General features: G+C 46.4%; 1 protein-coding gene across 2 annotated transcripts in view; it reads right to left on the minus strand.

Moving 5' to 3' along the window:
- NPLOC4 (NPL4 homolog, ubiquitin recognition factor) overlaps nucleotides 1-24316 on the minus strand; it is a 652620-nt gene that overhangs the window by 59552 nt on the left and 568752 nt on the right. For both annotated transcript variants that reach the window (XM_078654232.1, XM_078654233.1), the window contains exon 15: nucleotides 8095-8211. In XM_078654232.1, coding sequence (XP_078510358.1) covers nucleotides 8095-8211 — 117 coding nt within the window. The remainder of the gene's footprint in view (nucleotides 1-8094; nucleotides 8212-24316) is intronic.

The raw sequence follows: 24316 nt of genomic DNA on the forward strand, positions 1-24316 counted from the left end.
TTCAAGGAAGGCTTTAATGGCGGGCACTCTGAAGACAGAGAGGTGCTGCCTGTTCTGAAGATAAGCCGCTATGGCGGATAGATGTATCCGAATGGAAGTGTACGCCAGATTGCACTTGTAAAGATGCAACAGATAGCAGATGATGTTGGGGATAGATGCATCAAGCGGGTTGATGTCATTGGCTGTACAGTAGATGACAAAACGCTTCCACTTTGCAGCATAGCATGCTCTAGTAGTTGGTTTCCTCGCCTCCTTGATGATGCTCATGCATTCTGGAGGCAGGTTAAGGTACCCAAACTCTAGGACCTCAGGAGCCAGATCGCCAGGTTGAGCTGTTGCGGATCTGGATGCTGAATTTCTCCATGGTTCTGCGTCAAAAGACTGGGCGTGAGACGCAGTCTTTGATGCGGCACCACTGAGAGTTCGAGGAACGTGGTGTACCATGCTTGGCGCGCCCACGTTGGAGCAACTAGGATGAGAGTCATCTCGTGCTGCCTTAGCTTTCTTGCGACCAGCGGTATTAGAGGGGCTGGCGGAAAAGCGTACGCAAATTTGCCTGACCAGTTCATCCATATCGCATTCCCCTGCGACTGTGGGTGAGGGAACCTGGCGGCAAAGTGTTGGCATTTTGCGTTCTCTTTTGTGGCAAACAGGTCTATCTCCGGATGACCCCACTGCTGGAAGTACGGGTGGAGGACAGATGGGTGTAACTCCCACTCGTGCATTTGATGGCTGTACCTGCTGAGCAGATCCGCCATCTGATTGTCCTTTCCTGGGAGGTGTTCTGCCATGAGGAAAATGTTCCTCTGAATGGCCCACTTCCACATGCTCTGAGCCAGATGAGACAGCTGTGGCGAGTGGGTGCCTCCCTGCTTTTGAATGTAGTACATCGCGGTCATGTTGTCCGTCCGGACTAGCACGACCTTGTTGCACAGATGTACAATGAAGGACTTGAGCGCCATGAAGATTGCCATCAGTTCCAGATAGTTGATGTGCATCTTCTGTTGCTGCGTTGACCATAGTCCCTGCACTGTGTAAGTGAGCACATGAGCTCCCCATCCCTGGAGAGATGCGTCCGTTGTCAGGACAATCTGCGGCACAGGCTCTTGGAACAGTCGGCCCTTGCAAAGGTTGTGTGGAGTCCACCAATGCAGAGAGTCGTATGCCCGACTGGTAACCAACACTAGGTCTGTCAATTGTCCACGAGCCTGTGTCCACTGATTCGCTAAGCACTCCTGGAGCGGGCGCATGTGTAGCCGTGCGTGAGGGACTATGAAGATGCAGGAGGCCATCATGCCTATCAACTGCATGAACACTCTCGCTGGAAGCGAGTGTTGTGGCCTGAACCTTTGGATCAGGGCCTGCATGCTGTCTATCCTGACTTGGTTTGGCTGAGCCATGGCCGTCAGGGTGTTGATCGTTGCACCTAGGAACTGCCGGACATGTGCCGGCTGAAGATGCGATTTTGGGTAGTTTAGGGAGAAACCCAGATCGTGAAGAAGGTGAATTGTAGTTGACATGTCCGCGGCGCACTGCTGCTCTGACTTGGCTTGTACGAGCCAGTCGTCTAGGTAGGGGTAGACATGGATGTTCTGCCTCCTGAGGTGCGCCGCTACTGTCGCCAGACACTTGGTGAACACCCTCGGGGCTGTTGTGACTCCGAAGGGTAGGACCTTGAACTGGTAGTGCCTGCCTTGAATAGTGAACCTGAGGTATTTCCTGTGTGACGGGTGTAGTGGAATGTGGAAATACGCATCCTTGAGATCTAAGGTTGCTAAGAAGTCTCCTTGGTTTAGCAAGGGAAGAATCTGTTGCAGTGTAAGCATGTGGAAATGTTCCGATAGTATGTACAGGTTGAGGGGGCGTAGATCTAGAATGGGTCTGAGAGATCCGTCCTTCTTTGGAATAAGGAAGTACAGGGAATATACCCCTGTGCCTTCCTCTCCCACCGGCACTTGCTCGATTGCTCCCTTTTGCAGCATCACCACTACTTCCTGCTGCAATAAGAGCAAGTGCTCTGCGGACATAGGCCTTTGCCTTGGCGGGATGTTGGGTGGAGTGGACTTCAATTCTAGGCAATAACCATACTGGACTAGTTGTCGCACCCACCTGTCTGTGGTGATGTTTTTCCAGACGGGCAGGAACTGCTGCAGTCTCCCCCCGACAGGTGTTAGGTGGTCGGGGGGCAGTGACAGAGAGTCACTGTTTGCTAGGAGTAGAGGAGCGGGGGTTGTTGTTTCCTCTGCCGCGACATCTGTTGCTGTTATTCCTGTAACCTCCCTTGTTCTGTTTCGTGAACGAGGATTGTGCCCCACCTTTTGAGAACTGGGATTGTTGACCCATTTGTCCTCTGGTGACCCCACGTGCACCTGAGCGACGAAAATTGCTGCCACGAAACTGTTGAGACTGCAGGGCCCCCATGGATTTAGCAGTTTCCGTGTCCTTTTTTATTTTCTCTAGGGTGGTGTCAACATCTGGACCAAACAGACTATCAGGATTGACCGGTTGATTAAGAATTGTTGTCTGAATATCCGGTTTAAAGCCTGAGATGCGTAGCCACGCCTGTCGTCTCAGCATAACGCTAGTGTTGACAGCCCTAGCAGCTGTATCTGCAGCGTCAAGCGCACACTTGATGGCTGCGTTTGAGATTAGCTTCCCTTCGTTAATGAGCAGTTGTGTAGCTTCTTGGAACTGTGGAGGCAGGTGTTGTACAACCTGTTCTAGGGTATCGTAGTGTGCCCTATCGTAACGCGCCAAGAGCGCCTGTGTATTGGCGATGCGCCAAAAGTTTGATGCCTGTGCAGCTACTCTTTTGCCCCCTGCCTCTAGCACTTTGGACTCCTTATCCGGGGGAGGAGCTTCACCCGTTGTCTGGGAGTTGGCACGTTTCCTGGCATTGGCGACCACAAGAGAGTCCAGTGGCAATTGTCCCCGGATGTAGGCGGGGTCCGCAGGTGCAGGCCTGTACTTCTTTTCAATGCGAGGGTTGACCACTCTCGCTCTTGTAGGCTCCTTAAAAATGTCCCCAGCATGTTTGAGGACTCCTTTTAGCATAGGAAGTGTCTTTACTGTCCTTTCAGAGACTGAAAAGGTGTCGAAAAGGAAGTCTTCCTCAACCGGGTCGGCATGCATGTCCACATCATGATTGGCTGCCGCCCTTTCAAGTAGTGCATGAAAGCCTGCTGAGTCCTCAGTCGGGGATGCACGTGCATTAAAGAGCTGCGGGTCCTGTCCCACACCCTGGGTGTTCTGGTCACCAGTGTCATCGTATGAATCCGGTTGTGCATCAGGTTCATCGATAGGGAAATTGTACTGCTCGTCCTCATCATACCCCTCATTCGCAGAGTGTTCTGTGGAGGGAGTAGGGCTCCGTCTTGGAGGAGGCTGGATTGGCTCCGTGAGGCCTGAGGCGTCAAGGGGCACCCTCTTCTTTTTCAGTGGGATGACATAGGAGTCCACTGGCTCCGAAGTGATTTTCCTCTTATAGAGGGTCAGCTTGCCTGTGTCAGCGTCGATGAAATGCTCTGAATCGTCTTCTGATTCGAGTACCCGACGTGGAAGCGGGCCAGCCGGCGAAGAAACTTGTTTCGGAGCCGATTTGGTTGAAAACGCTTTCGGCGCCTCCTTAGGTGGCAAAAGAAAGAGAAGTTTCCCAGAAGGCTTTGCCGGAGTGTCCTTTTGCGGCTGCGGCGATGGTATCGGAGCCGACGGGGCAAAGGCTTTCTCCCTGATTCTTTGCAGTGAGTCTGCAATGAGGGACGTCTCACTCACAGTGGGTTTCGTCGCTGACGAGGATGGTCTGATCGGTCCCTCGGATCCGACGTCCTTGTGGGCCTTGTGCGCTTTGGGCGCGGAACCCGTCTTCAGCGCCTCCGATTCCTGAGTCCGGGGCGCAGACTTCTTGTGCGTAGCCTCCTTGGAGCCGACTTTGGCGGGCTTGGACGGCGTCGTAGCCGCTGACCCGTGCCGACCATCTTTCTTGGAGGACCCCTCCTCAGGCGTCGGTTTCGATTTTGCAGCATCGGAATCGACGGACTTCTTCGGCTTCTGCGGACCGGAGGTCGACGGAGCCGATGGGGTAGCGGGCACCGTCTTTTTCACCGGCACGGCAGCCATCTTAGGGACACTCGAGTCCTTAAGTTTCGGTTTCGTTTTCGGGTCGGCCATTTTAGGTGTCGTCGATCCCGATGGTTTCAGTTTCGAAACAGTCTGCTCAGCAAGTGAGTCCGTAGCCGGGCCCGAAGGCGGGGCTGTGGCTTGCGGCAACGGGTCTTGGGTAAGGCCGACAGGCGATCCCGTGTCCCGGTCGGTATCTTCGTAACCTTCGGGGCAGAGCTCGTCCCCCGAGCTGTCTGCCGCGGCCCCATAAATCTCATCGTCGTCTCCTACCTCTTCGACGTATTCAAGGCCTTGACCCGCGACTCCGTCGTCGTCTCCCGGATCCGCCTCGACCTCCGTCTCTGGTGGGGAGATTTGTAGATGGTGACCCTGGACCTCTTCGTCCTGGTCGCCGAAGATGTTCTCCGGATCCGGGGCCGCTTGCTTAGCTTCCAAGCGCACCGCGCGCCGAAGCTTGAGAGTTTTCTTTGAGCGGAACTGCGCACACAATTTGCACTTTCCGTCGTCGTGGTCAGGCGAAAGGCACTTGTTACAGACGGGGTGTAGATCGATGTGTGGGTACTTGGACCCACAGAGCGGGCAGTACTTAAACGGGCTCCGCTCCATGTCCGAAAAAGGCTTGCAGTCGTGTCGCGATGAGAAGGCCTCAAAGTTCAGAGAGCGAAGAAAACTCCGCTTATTCCGGCTCCAAGAGACGGAAGACTCGAGACCGTGCGCAGACAATACCGACGCAATAAAATCGAGGCCTTTTGGCCGCTAAAAGTTAGTTTTACTTGGTTCCGACAGGAAGACGTCGAGACCACATCCGAACCCAATGGCGGAAAAAAACAATCTGGGGATGGAGCCGATGCCCATGCGCACTGTAGTCCAGGGGAGGAGCCACCTATCTCAGGATACTTCGAAGACTCTTCCAGGACAACAATGTGCAATCATCCGAGCCCAACACTAGGCGGCGATCTAATGCTAAGATATGAATTTAGCAGCCCACATGCCTCGAACATATATATATTACAAGCATGAAAAAGTCACAGGCGTGACGAAACACGTGTCGGCTGAACTTTCCAGACTGGCTTTTTTGCATCAGCAGAAATGCCAACCTTCAATGAAAAACATTTGATTCCATGTTCTTGATTTTTTTTGTACTAAATGACTACAGTAAATTTGTACATTACTGCATATGGAATGTTGTAAGGAGTGCTATGGTATTTGTCTTTCACCACACTAGAATTTGCTACTCTTCAACAGCTGTATGCGATTTTGGAGACCTGTTTATGTCTCTCACAACTCTGACCAAACACTGTACTAGTTGTTTCCTGCAATGTTCAGTTTGTACTTTTACCTGTATCTGTGATACTCCTAGAGTTAACAACCAGGGATTAAGATCTGCTGACAACACCACTTGTGTGGCTGGGGATACAATACTAGTGAAACCTGGAGCAGTCATACATTCCTCACGTGGCAAGGGTTTTTTTACTGTCCAAATAGCTCCTATGTAATGTAAGATCCTTACCGAAACACACAACACATTTCTGGGATCTCATCTTATCTTTGTCACCAAATGTCTGTTTTTTTAACGAAAACCTGGTGGTCCACTACTTTACCTTCTATTATATTGGCGATGGCATTGCCATCGTTTTCCAAGACACAATCAAAGTCTCTCTTAGTGACACTTTAATAAAAGGCTGGGTAGAACTATGCATTTTTAAAACTGAGTTCTCTTCTGAAGATTGTTGGAAAGGAGAAATTGTATATCGCTGTATTAGAGCCTCTAGACACTGGCGCTGAGTTTCCTCTGACTCTTTTGCCAAAGCTTCTGAGTTCCTAGCGGCTTCCCAGGATATAGATATTATCCAAGCTCTAGCAGAATATCATAAGTCTGTAAATTCTGCATTTGACTGCATCAGACCTCTAAAAACAGGATCTAAAATTCTCTTTACATCTCATGCTCCTTGATAATCTACTGAGTTGAGACGGGAGAAATAATCTTGAAAACAGTTAGCGAGAAGATGGCGTTAGACAAAAAAATCAAAGTGACAAATCTACATATAAATCTATTCTTTCCTCATAGCATCGGAAAATTAAATTAGCAGCAGAACTTACATCATCAATGAAGATGATCAAGCAGGCAATTCATCAGAAGAATCATTTAAGGGATTTTGTCAAACCTAACGCTTGCTCTCAAGATATTCCGGGCTCTCAAGAATTATGCAAGTCTCTTCCAGATTGATTTGAGGATAAAATAAATCTACTTTATCAGATATTACCTAGCCCTCCTGACCAGTCTGATGAAGTGTCAAACAACAACTCTTACTACCACAATTGAGTTTGGTGTCTGGAAAAGTTTGGATCTTTTTCACTAGAGCACATTCAGAAGACATTAGAAAAAGTCAAATCTGGCTCTCCCTTGGATCCATACCATCCAAGGATTACAGCTCAACTCAAACCAGACTACACCTGCTATCTGGCCATTGTTTAATTTATCAGTATCCACTGGGAAAATCCCTCAGGACTGGAAATCAGCACAGATCTCATCTATGCAAAAGAAGGCCAATGTGGAGCCTAAGAACGTAATGATGACATGCTTTCTTGCTGCTTCTGCTTCTGGGTAAGCTGCTAGAAGCCCTAATAAACAAACAACTTTCAGCCTATCTCAAGGAGAAGAAGATTCTGCACCCATCGCAATCAGGGTTCAGATCCTCCCATAGTACAGAGACTGCCTTGGTTGTGGTAACTGAATCCATAAGATGCTCTCTTGATAATTTTACTCCATCGACGCGTGTAATGCTGGACTTGTCTGCAGCTTTTGACACTGTGTCACACACCAGGTTGAGTTGAAGGATGCATGAGATTGACATTTTTGGGACAGCTCTACAGTGGTCACAAGACGTCCTAGAAAACAGGACACAATCAATTTCTCTAGGCGCATTCTAGTCTCGTACCATGTGGCTTGACAGGGATCTTGCTTAAGCCTCACATTGTTTAACATTAATGTGGTCTCTTTTGCAAAGATTGGTAAATCCTTTGGATTTGAAATACTATCATATGCAGACAACACTAAGCTTGTTATCTTTTGAAAAAACCTTAATCAAGATAACACTGTAATTTCAAGGGCATGAAAGTGATTGCAGAAGGGATTACAACAAACAGCTTACAGTCAAACGCTGATAAAACAGATCAAGTTGTTTGGTAAGGTCCAACAACACTGGTATCCTGAATGGTGGTCTCCAGAATTAGGTACTCCCACCTCCAGGCAGGCAGTTAAGAATTTTGGTGTTAAAATGAATCAATCTTGATCTATGAAAGAATATGTTGTATTTATTAGTGATACCTGTTTCAATACAACGCATCATTATGAATGTGTCCTTTTGAGCAGTGTCATTCTGAGAACAGTCTTAAGGGGTGAACAGACATACCGTTACAGGAAGGAAGGCGAGCATTTGAAACTGAAATAACTGTCAATGTTCAGGCCGTCCCATTACAGGTATTGTATTGGAACAGACAGCAGTTGTATGCGAGAAAAGAGTAAGACAAGGAAGGAGTAGGTCCTTAATGGTACTTTTAAGGTTTCCATAATGAGAGATAGTTCTTAAGATTCAATGCTATTATTGAGCTCTTAGAGAATGGGTCCCAGTACAAGTTCCTTAAATGAAAAAAGGGGTTGAGGAAAATACAAAGAACCAAATGCATAGATCCAGTGTTGTTTAATCACAATGAATCATATGGATATTATTCAATTAAACAATCCGTTCAAAAAACGACAAAAAGAAGTGCCCCAGGGTGGGAGGGGTGGAAAAAGGGGAGTGGGATAAGTGCAAATTTGAGTGCCAACATCCACCAATCTTTGAACATAATCTTTTCTAGTAACTAGGCTTAATTGATACAAGGCTACTAAGGACATAAATGTGCTTGCCACTTAGTCACAAAAGTACATCTTGCTGCACAAGATTTCCACCTTTTATTTGACTGGTTACGTACCTGGAGAGGCATCACATCGTTGCTGACCAAGAAAAGCAGCAAATGGAAATCTGAGATGATGTCAAGAAAAACGGAGGACGTGTTCTGGGATAGATAGGTGGACAGGCTGTGGAAGTCCTTCAGAAAAACAAGATAAATTAGACAGTACATTCTGTTGATTAAAATGTTCACAACTGGCACAAATTCATAAAAACAGATCTCAGTATTCACAGCTCTCAAAGTTTGGTGAAAACATTTGGCGCGAAATAACAAGTTACTTACCTTCGGTAATGCTTTTTCTGGGGGATACAGTATCTGCCTGTGGATTCCTCACCTTTTGAATTACCCCTGCACCAGCATTCCACAGAAAGTTTTTCTAGCTCTCCAGCACCGACGAGGACGTCACAAAGGAATGGCTCCACACGTGACGTCATCGGAGCCATAAGAAGACCTCGTCGGCGTGCTGAAGTCAGTTCCACCAAATTTTTCCATGCCCTCAAAGCAAACGGGTGGACCAACAACATAATACAAGTATACACATTATACAACATTTATATACACAAATACATATAGCTTATAGGTTAAGAGAAAAAGCTAAAAATCAGAGCATTTCCTAACAACAAACTGTATGGCAGGCAGGCAAATAACACGAAAAACAACAATGTCAAAAAACAAGAACTTTTTTTGGTACATGCACCTGGACAACGGGGAGGCGGGTGGGTTAGCGAGGAATCCACAAGCATACACTGTATCCATCAGAAAAAGCAGTACCGAAGGTAAGTAACTTTTCTTCTGATGAATACATATGTCTGTTGATTCCTCACCTTATGAATTGAGTCCCCAAGCTGTGTCCACCTACCTATACCAAAAATTCCTGCAGCACAGAACGTGCAAAATGGTCATCCCTCCTAACCTTCGAATCTAAGCAGTCATGCTTCGTGAAAGTTTGGAGGGAGGCCCAAGTTGCCACCTTGCAGATATCTACAGGACAGACACCTCTAGCCAAAGCAGAAGATGACTTAGCTCTGGTGGAATGAGCTAGAATACCTTCAGGCGGCTCCTTCTTGGCCAAGGGGTAGCAGATCTTGATGCACAAGATGATGCATCTGGAGAGTGTTAATCTGTGGATAGCTTTGCCCTTCATACTTCCCATATAACCAATAAATAGCTGGTCGTCAAGCCTTAAGACCTTAGTTCTGTCCAGATAGAAGTTGACTGCCCTTCTAGGGTCCAGGCGGTGAAGTCTCTCCTCCTCCTTGGAAGGGTGAGGGGGAGGATAGAAGGTAGGTAAGACAATAGACTGTCCAAGATGAAAAGGAGTGACCACCTCAGGTAGAAAAGCAGCCCTGGTCCTGAGAACCATTTTATCTGCATATATGGTTAAAAAAGGGAGTTTAAAACCAAGAGCCTGAAGCTCACTTACCCTCCTGGTGGGGGAAATAGCAATCAGAAAAAAATTCTTGACATTAAGACGCCTCAAAGGGCAACTATGAAGAGGCTCAAAAGGAGACCCCATCAGAAATGTAAGAACTAAATTCAACTCCCACTGAGGCATAATAAAGGGAGTGGGAGGGGCCCTTAATGAACCACATGACAATGGGGGACTTAAAGACTGCTGGTCCGGCAAACAAAGGAAAGCCGACAAGTAACTCTTAACCGTAGCCATAGCACAACCCTGCTGGGCCAAGGAAAGTGAAAAACCAAGTACATCAGATAAATGGGATTTCAAAGGATCAATGGATCTCTCTCCACACCACTTCTCAAATTCGGACCATCTAGAGGAATAAACAGATTTGGTGGAGTGTCTCCTCGATGATATATTAACATCCACCCCATCCGGTGGGAGAGACAAAGAACTCAGATTTCCCCGTTCAATCTCCAGGTATGAAGGTGCAGGCTCTGGAGGTGGGGGTGTAAAACCTGCCCCTGCAAGAGGAGGTCTGCTCTGAGAGGGAGACGGAGCGGAGGGTGCGATGAGAGATGAAGAAGGTCTGTGTACCACACCCTTCTTGGCCAATACTGGGTGATCAATATGACTTGGGTCGTGTCTTGGTGAATCTTCCTCAGAACTCGAGGAAACAAGGATATGGGTCAGGAATGCGTAAAGGAGTTGTGAGCCCCAATCAAATTGAAACGCACCCCCCAACGGTCCCTGCATCGGATACTGAAGACTGCAGGACGACAGGCAGTGCGCATTCTCTTGAGTGGCAAAAAGGTCCAACCGAGGAAACCCCCAAATCCCGAAGATGTGATGGCCCACCTCCGGATGAAGCCGCCACTTGTGATCGGCAGAGTATCGCTGACTGAGACTATCCGCACGCACATTTAGCACCCTGGCCAGATGATTTGCAATTACACAAATCTGATGGCCCAGGACCAGAGTCGCAGAGCCTCCCTGCAGAGACGATACGACCCTACACCTCCCTGTTTATGTACCATGCGGTAGTGTTGCTTGTTAGGACTTGAACTGACTGACCGCGAAGAGAGGGAAGAAACGCCTTGAGAGCCAAACATATTTGTGGAGAAAACTTTCCTCTAGAGACCAACAACTCTTGATCTCCAGAGCCCTTAGATGAGCACCCCACCCTAGAGTAGAGACATCCGTGATCACCGTGGCCACTGGTGGAGGAAATTGAAAAGGCTTCCCTCGAGACAGGTTGCCCAGCACACTCCACCAAGACAGCTCCATTGCAGTCTCTCTGGTAATTCTGACCATCTCCCTGAGATCGCCATTGCACTGATAACTCTGCCTGAGGAGGCACCACAGGAGTGCCCTCATGTGCCAGCGGGCATATTTGACCAACAGTATTCAGGATGCGAACAAACCGAGCAGGCGTGGGACCTTCAGGACTGGAACAATCGCTCCATCGTGAAACAAAGGAATCATCACATGAATGTCGAGAATCCTCTGCGGAGGCGGGAAAGCTCAACACACAGTAGTGTCCAGTACTGCCCCTAAAACAGGCTCTGCTGAGAGGGCACCAGGTGAGATTTTGGGTACATTTATTGAAAAGCCCAAGTCAAACAACAGCTGTATTGTTACCTGCAGATGACGAAGCACCATCTCTGGCAACTTTACTTTGAGCAGCCAGTCGTCCAGCTAGGGGAAAACAGGAATCCCGACCTTCTGAGATGAGCTGCCATCACCTTTGTGAACACCCGAGGTGCAGAAGTAAGGTCGACCGGGAGGACCACAAACTATTAGTGGTGCTGAAACCCTACCGTAAAACGGAGATACTTCCGATGAGACTTCAGGATGGGAATGTGAAAATACGCATCTTGTAAATCGATCAACACCATCCAGTTTTCTTGCTGCAGCCCCAGAAGAACCTGAGCTAGGGTCAACATCTTGAATTTCTTTTGCTTGAGGTAAAAATTCAAGACCCTGAGGACTAGAATTGGTCTTAAACTGCTGTCCTTCTTATGGATCAGGAAATAACGGGAGTAACATCCCTGACCCTTTTCCTGCTCCAGAACCACCTCTATCGCAGCTTTCTGCAGTAAGGCAAGAACCTGCTGCTGCAGGAGCAGCAAATTGTTCTGTGAACATCAGCCCTGGCGGGGAGGGTTAGGAGTTGGAAACTCTTGGAAGGGTAGGGCAAGACTACAAGATTCAATACCCAAAGGTCTGATGTAATAGATTTCCAATTTTGTCGAAAATGGGACACCCGACCCCATACAGGACCAACATGCTCCAAGATGGGAGATCTAGAGTTGTTTGCCTGTGGTATCAGTGGTGGGGAAAGGGGAGGAAGAAGAGGACTGTTGCCAGGAGGCCCCCCGCAGATGGCCTCTACCCTTTCCTCTGTACGATTTGGACAGAGAGGTTCTGCTGCTGCTAACGGCCTCGAATGGAAGCAGTCCTCCAAAAACCTCGGTACCTGCTATATCCAAAACCCCTTGGTTGGGACTGCAGTCATAAGGATTTTGCAGTAGCTCTACTGTCCTTCAAACATTGTAGCGCCGAACACGCCTTTTGCACCAAAGAGTCTGGACCCATCAAAAGGCAGATCAAGAAAAGTAGCCTGCACATCTGGAGAGAACACTTAAGACCTGAGCCAGGCATGCCTCCTGATAGCTACGGAGGAACCCATCATCCTGGCTACAGAATATGTAGTATCCAGGCCAACTGGATTACCTGAAGGGCTACAGCCTGAGTGTCTGCAAAAACTTCCAAAAAGGAACCACCGGCATCCTCTGGTAACTTAGGTGCCAACTGTTTAGCCTAGTCTATTAAGGCATGGATATACCCCTCCTCAACGAGCACGTGGCATTAGCTGACTTCAACGCCATACTTGCAGAGGAGGAAACCTTCTTGGCAGACTGCTCCAATTTCTTTGAGTTCCTGTTCCCTGGAGTGGTGGGGAAAGACCCAGCCAACTGCTTGGAACAAGAAGCCTATACTACCAAGCTTTCCAGCAAAGGATGGGCAGTAAGGAAAGCAGGATCACCAGGAGCAGGCTTAAATTGTCTTGCAACAATCCTTGAAACAGCAGGGGCAGATAAGGGTTTCTGCCACACCTCTAGAACTGGCTCCGTCAACGCCTCATTGAAAGGCAACAGAGGTTCCATAACAGAAGATGCAACACCTCAGTAAGTATATTTGACCTGGTCTCACCCATGGGCAGTTGAAGGTCCAAAAGGTCAGCAGCCATTCTGATGACCGCATGGTATGGTGCAAGATACTGCGAAGGTTTTCGGGGATGAAAGCTCCCACTCCGTGGAAGTTTCTAAGCCACTGGTCTCCCAAAAGCCCTCAAATTCATCAACCTAGTCAAGGATTTCTCCTTCTTCCGCCTGAACCTACTGTGGCTCCTCTTTCTCCAGAAGCCTTGGGGCTTCTCTCCCCGAGCACATTTTTCGAATCGGGGTCAGCGGCACTGAAACCAGTGGTTTCGAAAAAGGACCCTCTGAAGCGGGCAATGGCGCCGCTTGAAGCCAAGAAGGTGTCGGTCCAACACCAGATGGTACCGGCGACTGTGGTATCGGCATCGAAAATCTTGGACCCGGAAACTACCATGACGGCGCAGTCGGCATAAAGGGCGCGAAGGGTGCCTGGGCATATTGTAGAGAGATGCCCAAATTATAGGCAGGCGGACCCACGGGGGCCAGACGGTGCACCAGTAGGGTAGGATGCTTTGGCAAACATGGCAAACATTGCATTGAGAAAATGCGACAGATCTGACCCTGGACCTGGAAATGGTGGAGAAGGATCTGGAACCACTGGGTCTGGATCCAATTGAGGCCGCGTGGAGGGCTGCAATACCGGGGACATCGGATCCGCTACAGGCGAAGTCTCAGGAACAGGAGAAGACTCCCTGGGTGCCAGAGAAACCCTGGGCGCCGGTGAACCCCTCAGCGTCAGCGAATGGGTCAGAGTTGCCTGTGGAGAAGGATAAGGGGATGGTGAGACAACATCCTTAGCATGATGTTGCAGAGCCAGAGAAGTAGCCCTCGATGCCATACCCTTCGAAGATCGACGTCGAGATCCATGCCTTCGCTTCTTCTTGTGCTTCCTCGACTTCGAGGTATGCGAGGTTGACGACTTCGATTTAGATCTCTTGCGACCCCTCTTCTCCTTTTTTGCCCGTACCATGGAAAGCTTTGCCTCATGCTCTTACAGCGCCTTCAGGTTCATCTTCAATCTGCTAGAACATTCTTCGACGTCGTGGTCCGACGATAAGCACCGAAAACAGTCGTCTTGGGGATCAATGATGGACATATTTTCCCCACACTCCCTGCAAGGCTTAAATTCAGACTTCTTCAAAGTAACACACTGGTACGCCAAGAGTGAAGTAGAAACAGAGTAATACGAAACCAATTGGAGAGTCCCAGAAAACTGTTACACGTCGAAGGTGCGGAAAAAAGGGAACTGCCGTCAGCACGCAGACGAGGTCTTCTTATGGCTCTGATGATGTAACGCAGAGTCGTGTGCGGGGCCGTTCTATTGTGACGTCCTCGGCGACGTGGGAGAGCTAGAAAGAATTTCCGTGGAATGCTGGCGCAGTGGTAATTCAAAAGGTTAGGAATCCACAGGCAGATTTATCCATCAGAAAAGAACAATGCTGCCTCCTGCCGATTCTCAGTCCTTGACGAATACACAGACCGTGACCAAATACGGACTAGCGCCTCCCTTCGGAATACCGTCCTACCTCTTCATGAAATCGGGGGCCTTATCTGAAGTTAATTATATGTAAACTGTTTCATATGTGTCCACTTAACTATTGTGATTCCTTGCCTATTGTACACTGCTATGTTTCCCTTGTAAAGCGCTCTGATACCCTAGGGTCAAGTTCGCACTCCATAAAACAATAAAAACAAAACAAACAAAACAAAACAACAAAGTCTGAAACGCAATATTTAGTTCTCCTGGAATGTAAATACACATAAGCAGGCATTAAACAATCAGTATACTTTGGAAGCAATCTCAATGTTCTTTATTTACACAGGTTTGTAATGTATTGGAATTCTCAATGTCATTTTATAAAGGATCAATTGTTTTTAATCAAGTGATTAGGTTAACTATAAGGAATGTTCGATAATTACACATGAACTGATATATGTACTGTATTGGTGTTAAGGTCCACCAGAAGAACTGTTGAGATCTTTCCATATGATGTGTGTTAATGTTAATTTCCATCCACAATATACAGTTTGTGTTTGGTCTTCCATCTAGAATTGGGTATCTTAAGGTTAGGATGTAAAAATGGTCTTGAATATTTTGTATAGTATGTGGTATTTATAATAAATGTAAGTAATTGTTATCATGTCATGTTTTGTTTTCAGCCCTGACGAAGTAACAACACGTAACGAAACGCGTTGGCTGTGTATGTCTCTCTTGGTATGATTACCCGAATAAAGAAAAGAAAACCTAAAACTACAAGTACCTGCGTAATTCCTTTGAGTGCGCCTTCCATTCTGTTTTCATATCTTTTTGCTGCTTGTGCCCAGGGACAAGGGGCACGGGAAGTGTGCTGCACCACCCTCATTCCTATCTAGACTAGTGTTTTGGTTGTGCTGAACCTTGGTCTTGTTGTCCTGTTGCTTCTGTTAACATTTCACAGGTTTGTAACATATTAAGATTGCGATATAGTCAATACATCTAACACTGGCTCACAGACTGTCACTGTAAGGGCATCAAACTGCTACAGGTCAGTTTATCAATTGCTGGATTTCATGCATTAAGTCGCTGAATATCCAGCACTAGAGCATTCTTTATATCAGACAGGGAGCATATTTAGCCAGAGGAAGATTAAGACGAGTGCCACATGTTTTCCTTTTCCTTAACCCCCTATTCCCAAGGATTGTAGAATGTGTATACCACAAGTAGGAAACTCTGGAGCCCATTTTTTGCTGAGCATGAAAGATTTTAAAAAATGCAAGCCGATAAGTATGTACTGATGCATCATAGCTGAATATCACAGACTTTTTTTACACACACAGATACACACACACGAATGCCACAATAGTATTTGAAAGCAAGAGTATTTATTGTCATCACTTTTTACTGTTTTACTGTTTTTACTGTTTCTCTGCATTTTCATTCCTTCCTCCAGAAATGTTTCCAAATCTCCTGACTGGAAGTGGTGATGTACAAGACAATAAATGTTCTTAGCTGAATAGGTACTATAACATGACTTGGTCGGAATGAGTATCATTTGAGCTGGAGCCACAATCAAGGGCAGTACAAAACACATCTGGAGTGGCTCAAGTAGCTGCTTTGTTGACCAGATCAACCAGTTAGTGGCTTGGACTACTACAACTAGAGTGGCTCTTTGTTTGGATGAAGAGTTAACCTGCATAGCTCTGGAGAGTGTGCGCCTCTGCTCTGCTTTACCCTGCTAATGAAGACACTGACTGAATCTTTAGATTTTTTTTTTCTTTAGTGAACACAACAATCACACTTGTTTACGGAGGTTTCCCATGCAATGGTTTGAGACACCAGAGAGCGGCTACTCACTAGGTACAGATCTTTTCATTGCGTAAAGTCAGTGTTATATTGCCTGATATTATATATTTATATACTAGCTTACCCGTCGCGCGTTGCTGCGATCTCAGAAGAAAGGAAATTCAAGGAAACGTGTTATGATAACATTCAATTTACATTGTGTCATTTTTATTGAAACGTATTCATTTTAATATGGTAAACATTTCAAAGTGTCGTTTTAATTCTATTTATTTATTTGAGTGCTTGTGGATACATGATATTTTTTGTTTTTCCGTCTGGTGCGTACACAAATAAATCAGAAGGTTTTCCGACGCGTGAGCTGGCCATATACAGTTGTCCATGTGAGAAGCACGGATTCTCCAAATGGAGTCCACCACTTGCAGCGATTGTCCTTGTGCTTTGTTGATGGTCATTGCAAAAGCGAGTCGCACCGGAAACTGTAAACGTTTGCATTCAAATGGCATATTTGTTGGGGTCATTGGAATACGTGGCAACAGTACATCTTCCCCCTTGAATTTCCCATTCAAAATTGTAGCTTCGATGACATTGTTAATTATCTTTTTCACCGAAAGTCTTGTACCGTTGCAAAGTCGTGGTGGATTGATGTTTCGGAGAAGAATGATAGGCACGCCAATTTTCAATGTCAAAATGTGCGGTGGCATACCGGGCAAATCCAGTGAATTCTAGAATTCCTTTGGGTAATTGACAACTTCGTCTTGATTCATCACAGTATCGATGGACTTCTACTTTGTCGCTTCGTCTGGTATTCCGTTTTGAATGCTGAAATTGATGGCATTTACATCGTTGTTCGTAGCTGCTAATATAGCACGTGCACTGAGCCACTGATGATTTTTGTAATTCCGTGTGATATTCGAAAGATTATGAGGGCCCTGGGGGGGCGATATTTTAAAAAAAATTATGCCAGAAACCTTCGCGGGAGTGTACTCAACAACTTCCCAAAGTTTCATGGCGATCGGATGAATGGTGTAGTAATGCATAAAGGACATACATACATTCGTTTTTATAAATATAGTCACTGAAAAAAAACAAAGGTTAAAGTAACATTACAGTAAGGTGAATTTGTCAATGACAAACTTAAACATTTTGAACAAAAACAAATACACAGAAATTCACCAGTTACAGTTAGCAGCACTAACTAGAACTTGTGCCCCCGCCATTCACTGCTTATGAACTCACATATGACATCACTCATGACATGTTCTATGACATCATTACGGACATCATCCAAGCTTCGTTTTCCAGCATATTGCTCTGTAAATTACTATGGCATTAGTGGCCTGACAGTAAGTACAGAACGAATCAGGAAAATATCAGCGATCATTACTGCCATCACAGACACAACTCCCTTAGGTGTAGAAATCATGCAGTATGTGCAGCACTAACCCTGTAATATACACTTTATAGCTAGTATAGTTCATGGTAACAATCGACCACCACCACCAGTGCGGGCAGGGAAACCGATCCAAAATCTGCTCCCAGCCAGCTGGAGCATTTTCAAAGCTACCGCCAGTTGGGGGCAGACTATGTTTGTGCCCGTATGGTGGGAGTTTTGAAAAAAAAAAAAACAATCAGGCAGGAGAAAACACACATTTCCCCTTTTGCGCCACTGGGGGAAGGCAAACTGCAATGTTCTGGTTGTGGGATCCCAGAGACATAGCCTGTGAGCCGGCCCTGGGGAATAGGGTCTCCAAGGTCATTAAATGCTCACTGGGGAGGAGAGGGGGAGTGAGCGGTGGGATGGGCACGCTACTTGTTTCAGTGTTTTTGCAGCCCTGGGGGATGGGGTCTCTGTGGACTAAATCGGCACATGGACGTGGGGCTGCAGGCCCCTCTCCCCAATGAAATTGAGCAGTGTCCCATGGTCGAAATCGGCCTGAGGAGGGGGTCTGGGTGGCCCCCTCCTCCAGGAAATTTCGCTGGTCCCCAGGGATGCGGTCTCTAGGGCCGAAATTGGTCTGGGCACGGTGGGCACACACACCAACCTCCCTCTAAAAATGAACAACATTTTCCCCTAGGACCTGGCCTTGCCCACCCCAAGGGGCTTAAAAAACACGTACGGGAGACTGTGCTTGTTGTTTTTATTTATTTACTTGTAATTTTGCTGCAGATTCTCAGCTACTCCATGGATTTGCGGATCTGCCACAAACTTGCGGCATCATTTAAAATAAAAACAAACAAGTTTTTGCTTCCAGGCCGGGTCCCTCCAGGACCCCACCACCATGCCTACCCTGCACTCTTGGGTTCTTTCTATTTTAGGACTCTGGACAGAGTCTAACGATGGCTGCCATCACTTCCTGGTTGAGGTAGTGGCAGCCATTCGGACCTCAAGTTTGAGATCTGTTGGGATGAGCGGAGCCTCCGGGTCCCTAGATATACAAAGAGTGTGTGCATTAATATCTGAACACCTACTGAACGGATGGGGTCCCCGTGGCCCTTAATAGCTCAGGGAGGTTGCACCCTTAAAGGAATCGGCCCCGGGGTGTGCATCGCAGGAAGTTTTATGGCTCCGGGAGGTGGTTGCAGGGCCCTCCTCCCTATTTTCAGAATTTTCGGCCCAATGCCTTTTGAGGCACGGGGAGAGAGGATGCCCAGCCCCTTCGCCATTTACACAAATTTCGGCCCAGGGGTGGTTTCCATGGGGCTGTTGTAGGCCCCATATGCGGTAATTTTGGCCAAGGGGTTGGGCGGCTTAGGGAGAAGAGCCATGCAACTCCCCACCCCTTTAAGAACATAGCCCTGGGACGATGCTCTCAGGGGCTTAAAATAAAATAATGCGGTCTGCCAGCCATTTCGTTTTGCTTTTTGCCGATTTCGCAAGAGTATTGCAGGATTGCGGCATTTTTTGCAGTTAATTTTCCATCTTGGCCCCAAGAGAGTCCTTCTGGGTCCCCATCCCCATGGGACACCTAGGGGTCAAAGTATCCCTTACCCTGCCCCCTTATATTATATATATATATATTGCTGTGGCTCCCCTCTGACGAAGGTCGAGCTGCAACCGAAATGCATTACGAAAGAAAATGTCACTTTGAAAATTCACCCGAAAACGGACCATCTTTGGGGAAGTGGAAACACGTAGGGTGTTTGGTGCCACCAAGGAATGGACTTTGGTTCGGGCCCCCGGGAATGTTGAAAGTACAATTATCTTGGGATTCCGGTGTGGTATAATGGAGCACAAACATCAAAAGCAGCGCCCACTGGAGTGTTAACAATAGGAGGTGACAGCGCACTACATGGTCCAGCATGCCTAAAAATTAGCCTAACGAGGCACCCACCAGGGGTCAAAACACTGAACATTATAAAGGCAATTGTCGTGTTGGTGGGTTGTTTGCGCCTCGGTTTGCTGTGGCTCCCCTCTGACAAAGGTCGAGATGCGACCAAAATGCATTAGGAACGAAAATGGCACTTTGAAAATTAAAGCATTCAACCAACCGGGAGGAGTGCGGCTCAATCCTGGTAGAGGTAGAGGTAGAGATATATATATATATATATTCGGCAGGAAGAAGAACAAGCCACACAGGTACCAGGACCAGCACACTTTAATTGGTTTTCACGGCATGACGCGTTTCGTAGTCAAACTTTTTCAAATGCATTCCATTGTTAAAAACTCACAAATGTCCACCTTTTAACCAGGTTATTTCGCTACAATTGGTTGAAGATTTCTGGCAGGTACTAGGGAGTGTCTCAAAACTCGGCGCTCAGAGTCTCCAGTAAGGCAGGCAAACATCGTTTGTACTACCCCAGTGGGCGGTGCCTGCCCCTTCTCCCCTAGCACCTGGGTCTTCCAAGTGGGCAAGCGGCTGTCCTGGACCTTACACCCCCCCAACAAAGCGCAATCGCTACCTCGGAGCGTCTCAGCAGTGCAAGGAACTCCCTCGTGTAATCACGGTCCCTCATGGGTAGGTTACATCTGCGAATTGTGGTGGTTCAGCGTTTCCCCAGTCCGTGAGGTTTTCCAAAGTGTTTGCCACTGCTAACGCTGAACAACTTGTGGGGTGAGGGCTCAAGGAACGAAAATGCCACTCTGAAAATTAAAGCTTTCAACGAACCGGGAGGAGTGCGGCTCAATCCTTTTTCCTGTAGAGAGGTGTGTATGTATATGTATATGTATATGTATGTATATATATATATATATATATATATATATATATATATATATTTCCGCACTTGTACTCCTGCTGCCACGCCACGCCATCAATCCTCGGCTGACAAACGAGCAAGAACACGGAAGACCCAGAGTGCTAGTGAGTTTTTTATTTAACAGCACACCACGGCATATATATATATATATATAGAACTTGGGACATTTCGACATGAAATCTCACCCTGCTCAACGAGTTCCTTCGGCATTTTTTAACATCCCCCCCCCAAGATCTTACTCACCATCCTGGGCTACCTGTATCACAAGGCATCCTGGGAGATGTAGTCCGGAGAATGATGAACGAACTGCACCTGTTGACTTGTATTTACAAGGGGGAGGGGCGAACTCGTGTCCATCATGTAAATGGAAGCAGGGAGGAATCGTGAGTCATGCTGGTGTTGGGCGCTGACGAAGGCACACGCCGAAATGCATTCGCCGCCATCAGAAATTTGACCGGGTGACTAAAGGCTGCCTTTCCTTTTCTCCTCTGGGCTTCCGCTTCTTCTTTTCTGGGTTGGAGCACTTTTGGACATAAACTGTGCAGTTTCCAGTAACGCACTTTGGAAAGCCCCTGCCACGCTTTGGGTCCGGACTTTAACTGGTCTGCTTCGCGGCATTTCGTTTGTTCCAGGGATGGAATAAGTCCGGTTCCCGCCACCAGCACTGAATGATAGGAGCAGTGGAGGTATTTACCTCTCTCGTGGGCACTCTGCATCCGCAGTTTAGCCCCTGCACTATTGACTTTTGGTTTGGAAGGCTGTGGCAGTCTGAGGAGACCCGAGGGGAGCCTGAGTGAACTTGGGACATTTCGACATGACATCTCACCCTGCTCAACGAGTTCCTTCGGAATTTTTTAACATAACCCCCCACAAGCTCTTACTCACCATCCTGGGTTACCTGTATCACAAGGCATCCTGGGAGATGTAGTCCGGAGAATGATGAACGAACTGCACCTGTTGAGTTGTATTTACAAGGGGGAGGGGCGAACTCGTGTCCACCATGTAAATGGAAGCAGGGAGGAATCATGAGTCATGCTGGTGTTGGGCGCTGACGAAGGCACACGCCGAAATGCATTCGCCGCCATCAGAAATTTGACCTGGTGAATAAAGGCTGTCTTTCCTGTTCTCCTCTGGGCTTCCGCTTCTTCTTTTCTGGGTTGGAGCACTTTTGGACATATATACATATATATATATATATATATATATATATATATATACACACACACACACACACATACATACATACATACATATATATATATATATATATATATACACACACACTTCAGGACAGGGGACAAAGTCCCCAAGGCCTGTTATGGCTGCCAGCACCATCTTTTTCATTTTGCTGCTCCTTGGGCCAACTGTACAGATAGCTATATATTTTTACCCTTCATTCCTGAACAACTATGGACAGGATTACACAAAAAACCCAATCTGCGGACCAAGATCTAGCTTTCTGCCGAATTTGGAGTAATTCGGTTCAGCAGTTTTTGCTGTAGCCCATTTTAAAGATGTCTATAAAAAATGCATGGGGGAGTTTGCGTTTTGGGACCCCCTTTTTCTTTCAGGCCCAGCTTGACAGATCACCCCAAAACTTTCCAGGAAGAAGCTGAGGTGGATGATCTTTTACTGTGGAACGTTTTGTGAAGATTTGTTAATGGGGCCAAAGTTATAAGCAAACCAAAAAACACTTTCTATGGAAAAGAAGACTCAACTAGAACTACCTACTGGCGAAACCCAAGGTTAGAGGGACGTTATAGTTAGGAAATAGCATTAAAAAACCACAGAAATTCACGTGGAAAAAAAAAAGGTTACAAGGACATTATAGTTAGGTTCAGACTTTACACACAAACCATACGTATGCGCGACCCCGCCTCCCAAATATATATTTTGTTCCCCCCCAGAGAGTTGACCCACAAAGCGTGCATAAAAAAGTGCCTTTGTTTTTTAATTACATTTTGCATCCGACGTTCCAAAAATTCACAGCAAAAAAAAATGTTTTTGGCCGCAGGTGGGGTGCCTGTGTCCTAACTCTAGCTACCTACTGGCAACTGCCAGGGGGTACTATACAGTTATTAGCTATTGGCAGTAACCAGTAGATATTTATAGTTAGGACCTACTTTCCATAAGAAAAGTATTTTTTATTTTGCCAATAACTTTGGTGTCATTTGATGAATATTCACAAAATGTTCAAAATTAGTATGCCACTCAGTTCAGCTGCTGTGTTGAAAGTCGTGGGATAAATCTTCAGCGGGGCCAAGAAATTAGGGGGGCATCCCCAAAACACTTTTATCCGGTGCAATTTCCCACAGAATTACACCAATTTGGCAGACCGGTTTTTCAACCAGCAAGAGCCCTTTTTGTAATCTGTTTTCTTGATGCAGAGAAATACAAGGACATCACCACCAAACAAAGAAGCCCTTACTTCATAAAGGTAAGAGGAAATACACTTGTTTGGTGGACATTCCACGATTTGTAATCTTGTCCTCTTCATTAGCAAGGATTTATCTTATCATACATTTGTGGATTAAGAACTCAAGGAACAATCACACTTCAGAAATTACATCCACACAACGTCACTGGGGACATTTCCTCACGGTCCATCACACAGCCGTAGTGTAGATTATGCACTAAACATTTACAAAACGAGATAGCACTTACTAATTAGCAATACAAAGTGTTCCAGTTGGGTAGACATTTTGTGCAAAACGGTGGACGTTTGTAGGATAAAGGGGCAGGTGAGGTTCTGTTCTGACCCAGTCACACAGCTACTAACATACCCACACACCCACACACACTTCCGCACCCATTCAGATGCTTATTGGGTAAGTAACATTATCCATTCGAGGCATGTGAGCTATAGATCAAATGCTTTGCATAGACTATACCGCAGTATTCTGCCAAAGCGGTGGTTAACCTGTAGCTGTTGCAGTTGTCTGGAAGAATGTTCTAAGTACTGCCTGGCCTACAATAGCTTGTTATCTCGCTAACACATACACAATAGTGCTTGATGAATGTGTGCAGTGTAGACCAGGCTGCGGCTTTATAGATGCCAGCTATGGGATGTTTCCTAAGAAAGCAATAGTATCCCCTATTTTGCGTGTGGAATGCGCCCTAGGGGGTATTGGTGAAGTCCTCTTTGCTTTTGCATAGCATGTTTTAATACATTTCACTATCCACCAAGCAATACCCTATTTAGAAATAGGATTGCCTTTGAGTGTTGGAGCAAAAGCACAAAGAGCGGTTGTGTTTTATGAAATGATTTTGTTGTTTCTATGTAATACAATAATGCTCGTTTAACATCTAATGTGTGTAGAGCTCGTTCTGCCACTGAATCTGGTTAAGGAAAGAAAAAAACAAGTTACTTACTTGTAACTACAGTTATCTAGTATTGATTTCTTTCATAGATTCACATGCCTGAATCATTCCCCGTTGCTGAGATGGGAGTCCCACAGTAAAATACAAAAGTAGTGCCATATGAAATGAATAGGCTAAAAAGGGCAAATCTTAGTAACCTATCTATGTCCTTTTTCAAAAAGGAACAAAAGTTGGTTCCAGCCAATAAGCTGCGAGCACCCTCTAGAACACTGCCAGATTTTCCAAGCACAATTGAGAAGTAAGTATACCCAAAATCAAAGAGAACTGACTCCATGGGGAGGAGGGTGGGTTGCATGTGAATCTATGAAAGACATCAAAACTGGATAACAGTAGTTACAGGTAAGTAACTTGTTTTCTTATCCAGTATTGGGGTATCTTTCATAAATTCACATGCCTGAATCAGAATAGCAAGCAATACCCTAATTGTACTGTCGTTAGTGGAAGGTGGGAGACGTGTAATTTCAAACTCCCAATAGTTATCCACTACCTTTACACAACACATGTACTAAGCATTATACTCAATAGCAATGTTGAAAAAGATCACATCAATATAACCATTAATGTATTCATATAGATACACATAGCTCATAAATCATGAGAAATCAATCGTCAAATACATTTGTACAATCACTAAATGCACTTAAAATTAGACAAAGCAAGCAACAAAAGTGTTCCTTATGAAACTTTAAAAAGCCTGACCTAGTTAAAAAGATGACGCAACACAGCCTGTCCAACCGCTGCATCTTCCTTTTGCGC

Source organism: Lissotriton helveticus, chromosome 7 (genome assembly GCF_964261635.1).
Source record: "Lissotriton helveticus chromosome 7, aLisHel1.1, whole genome shotgun sequence".
Classification (NCBI taxonomy): Eukaryota; Metazoa; Chordata; class Amphibia; order Caudata; family Salamandridae; genus Lissotriton; species Lissotriton helveticus.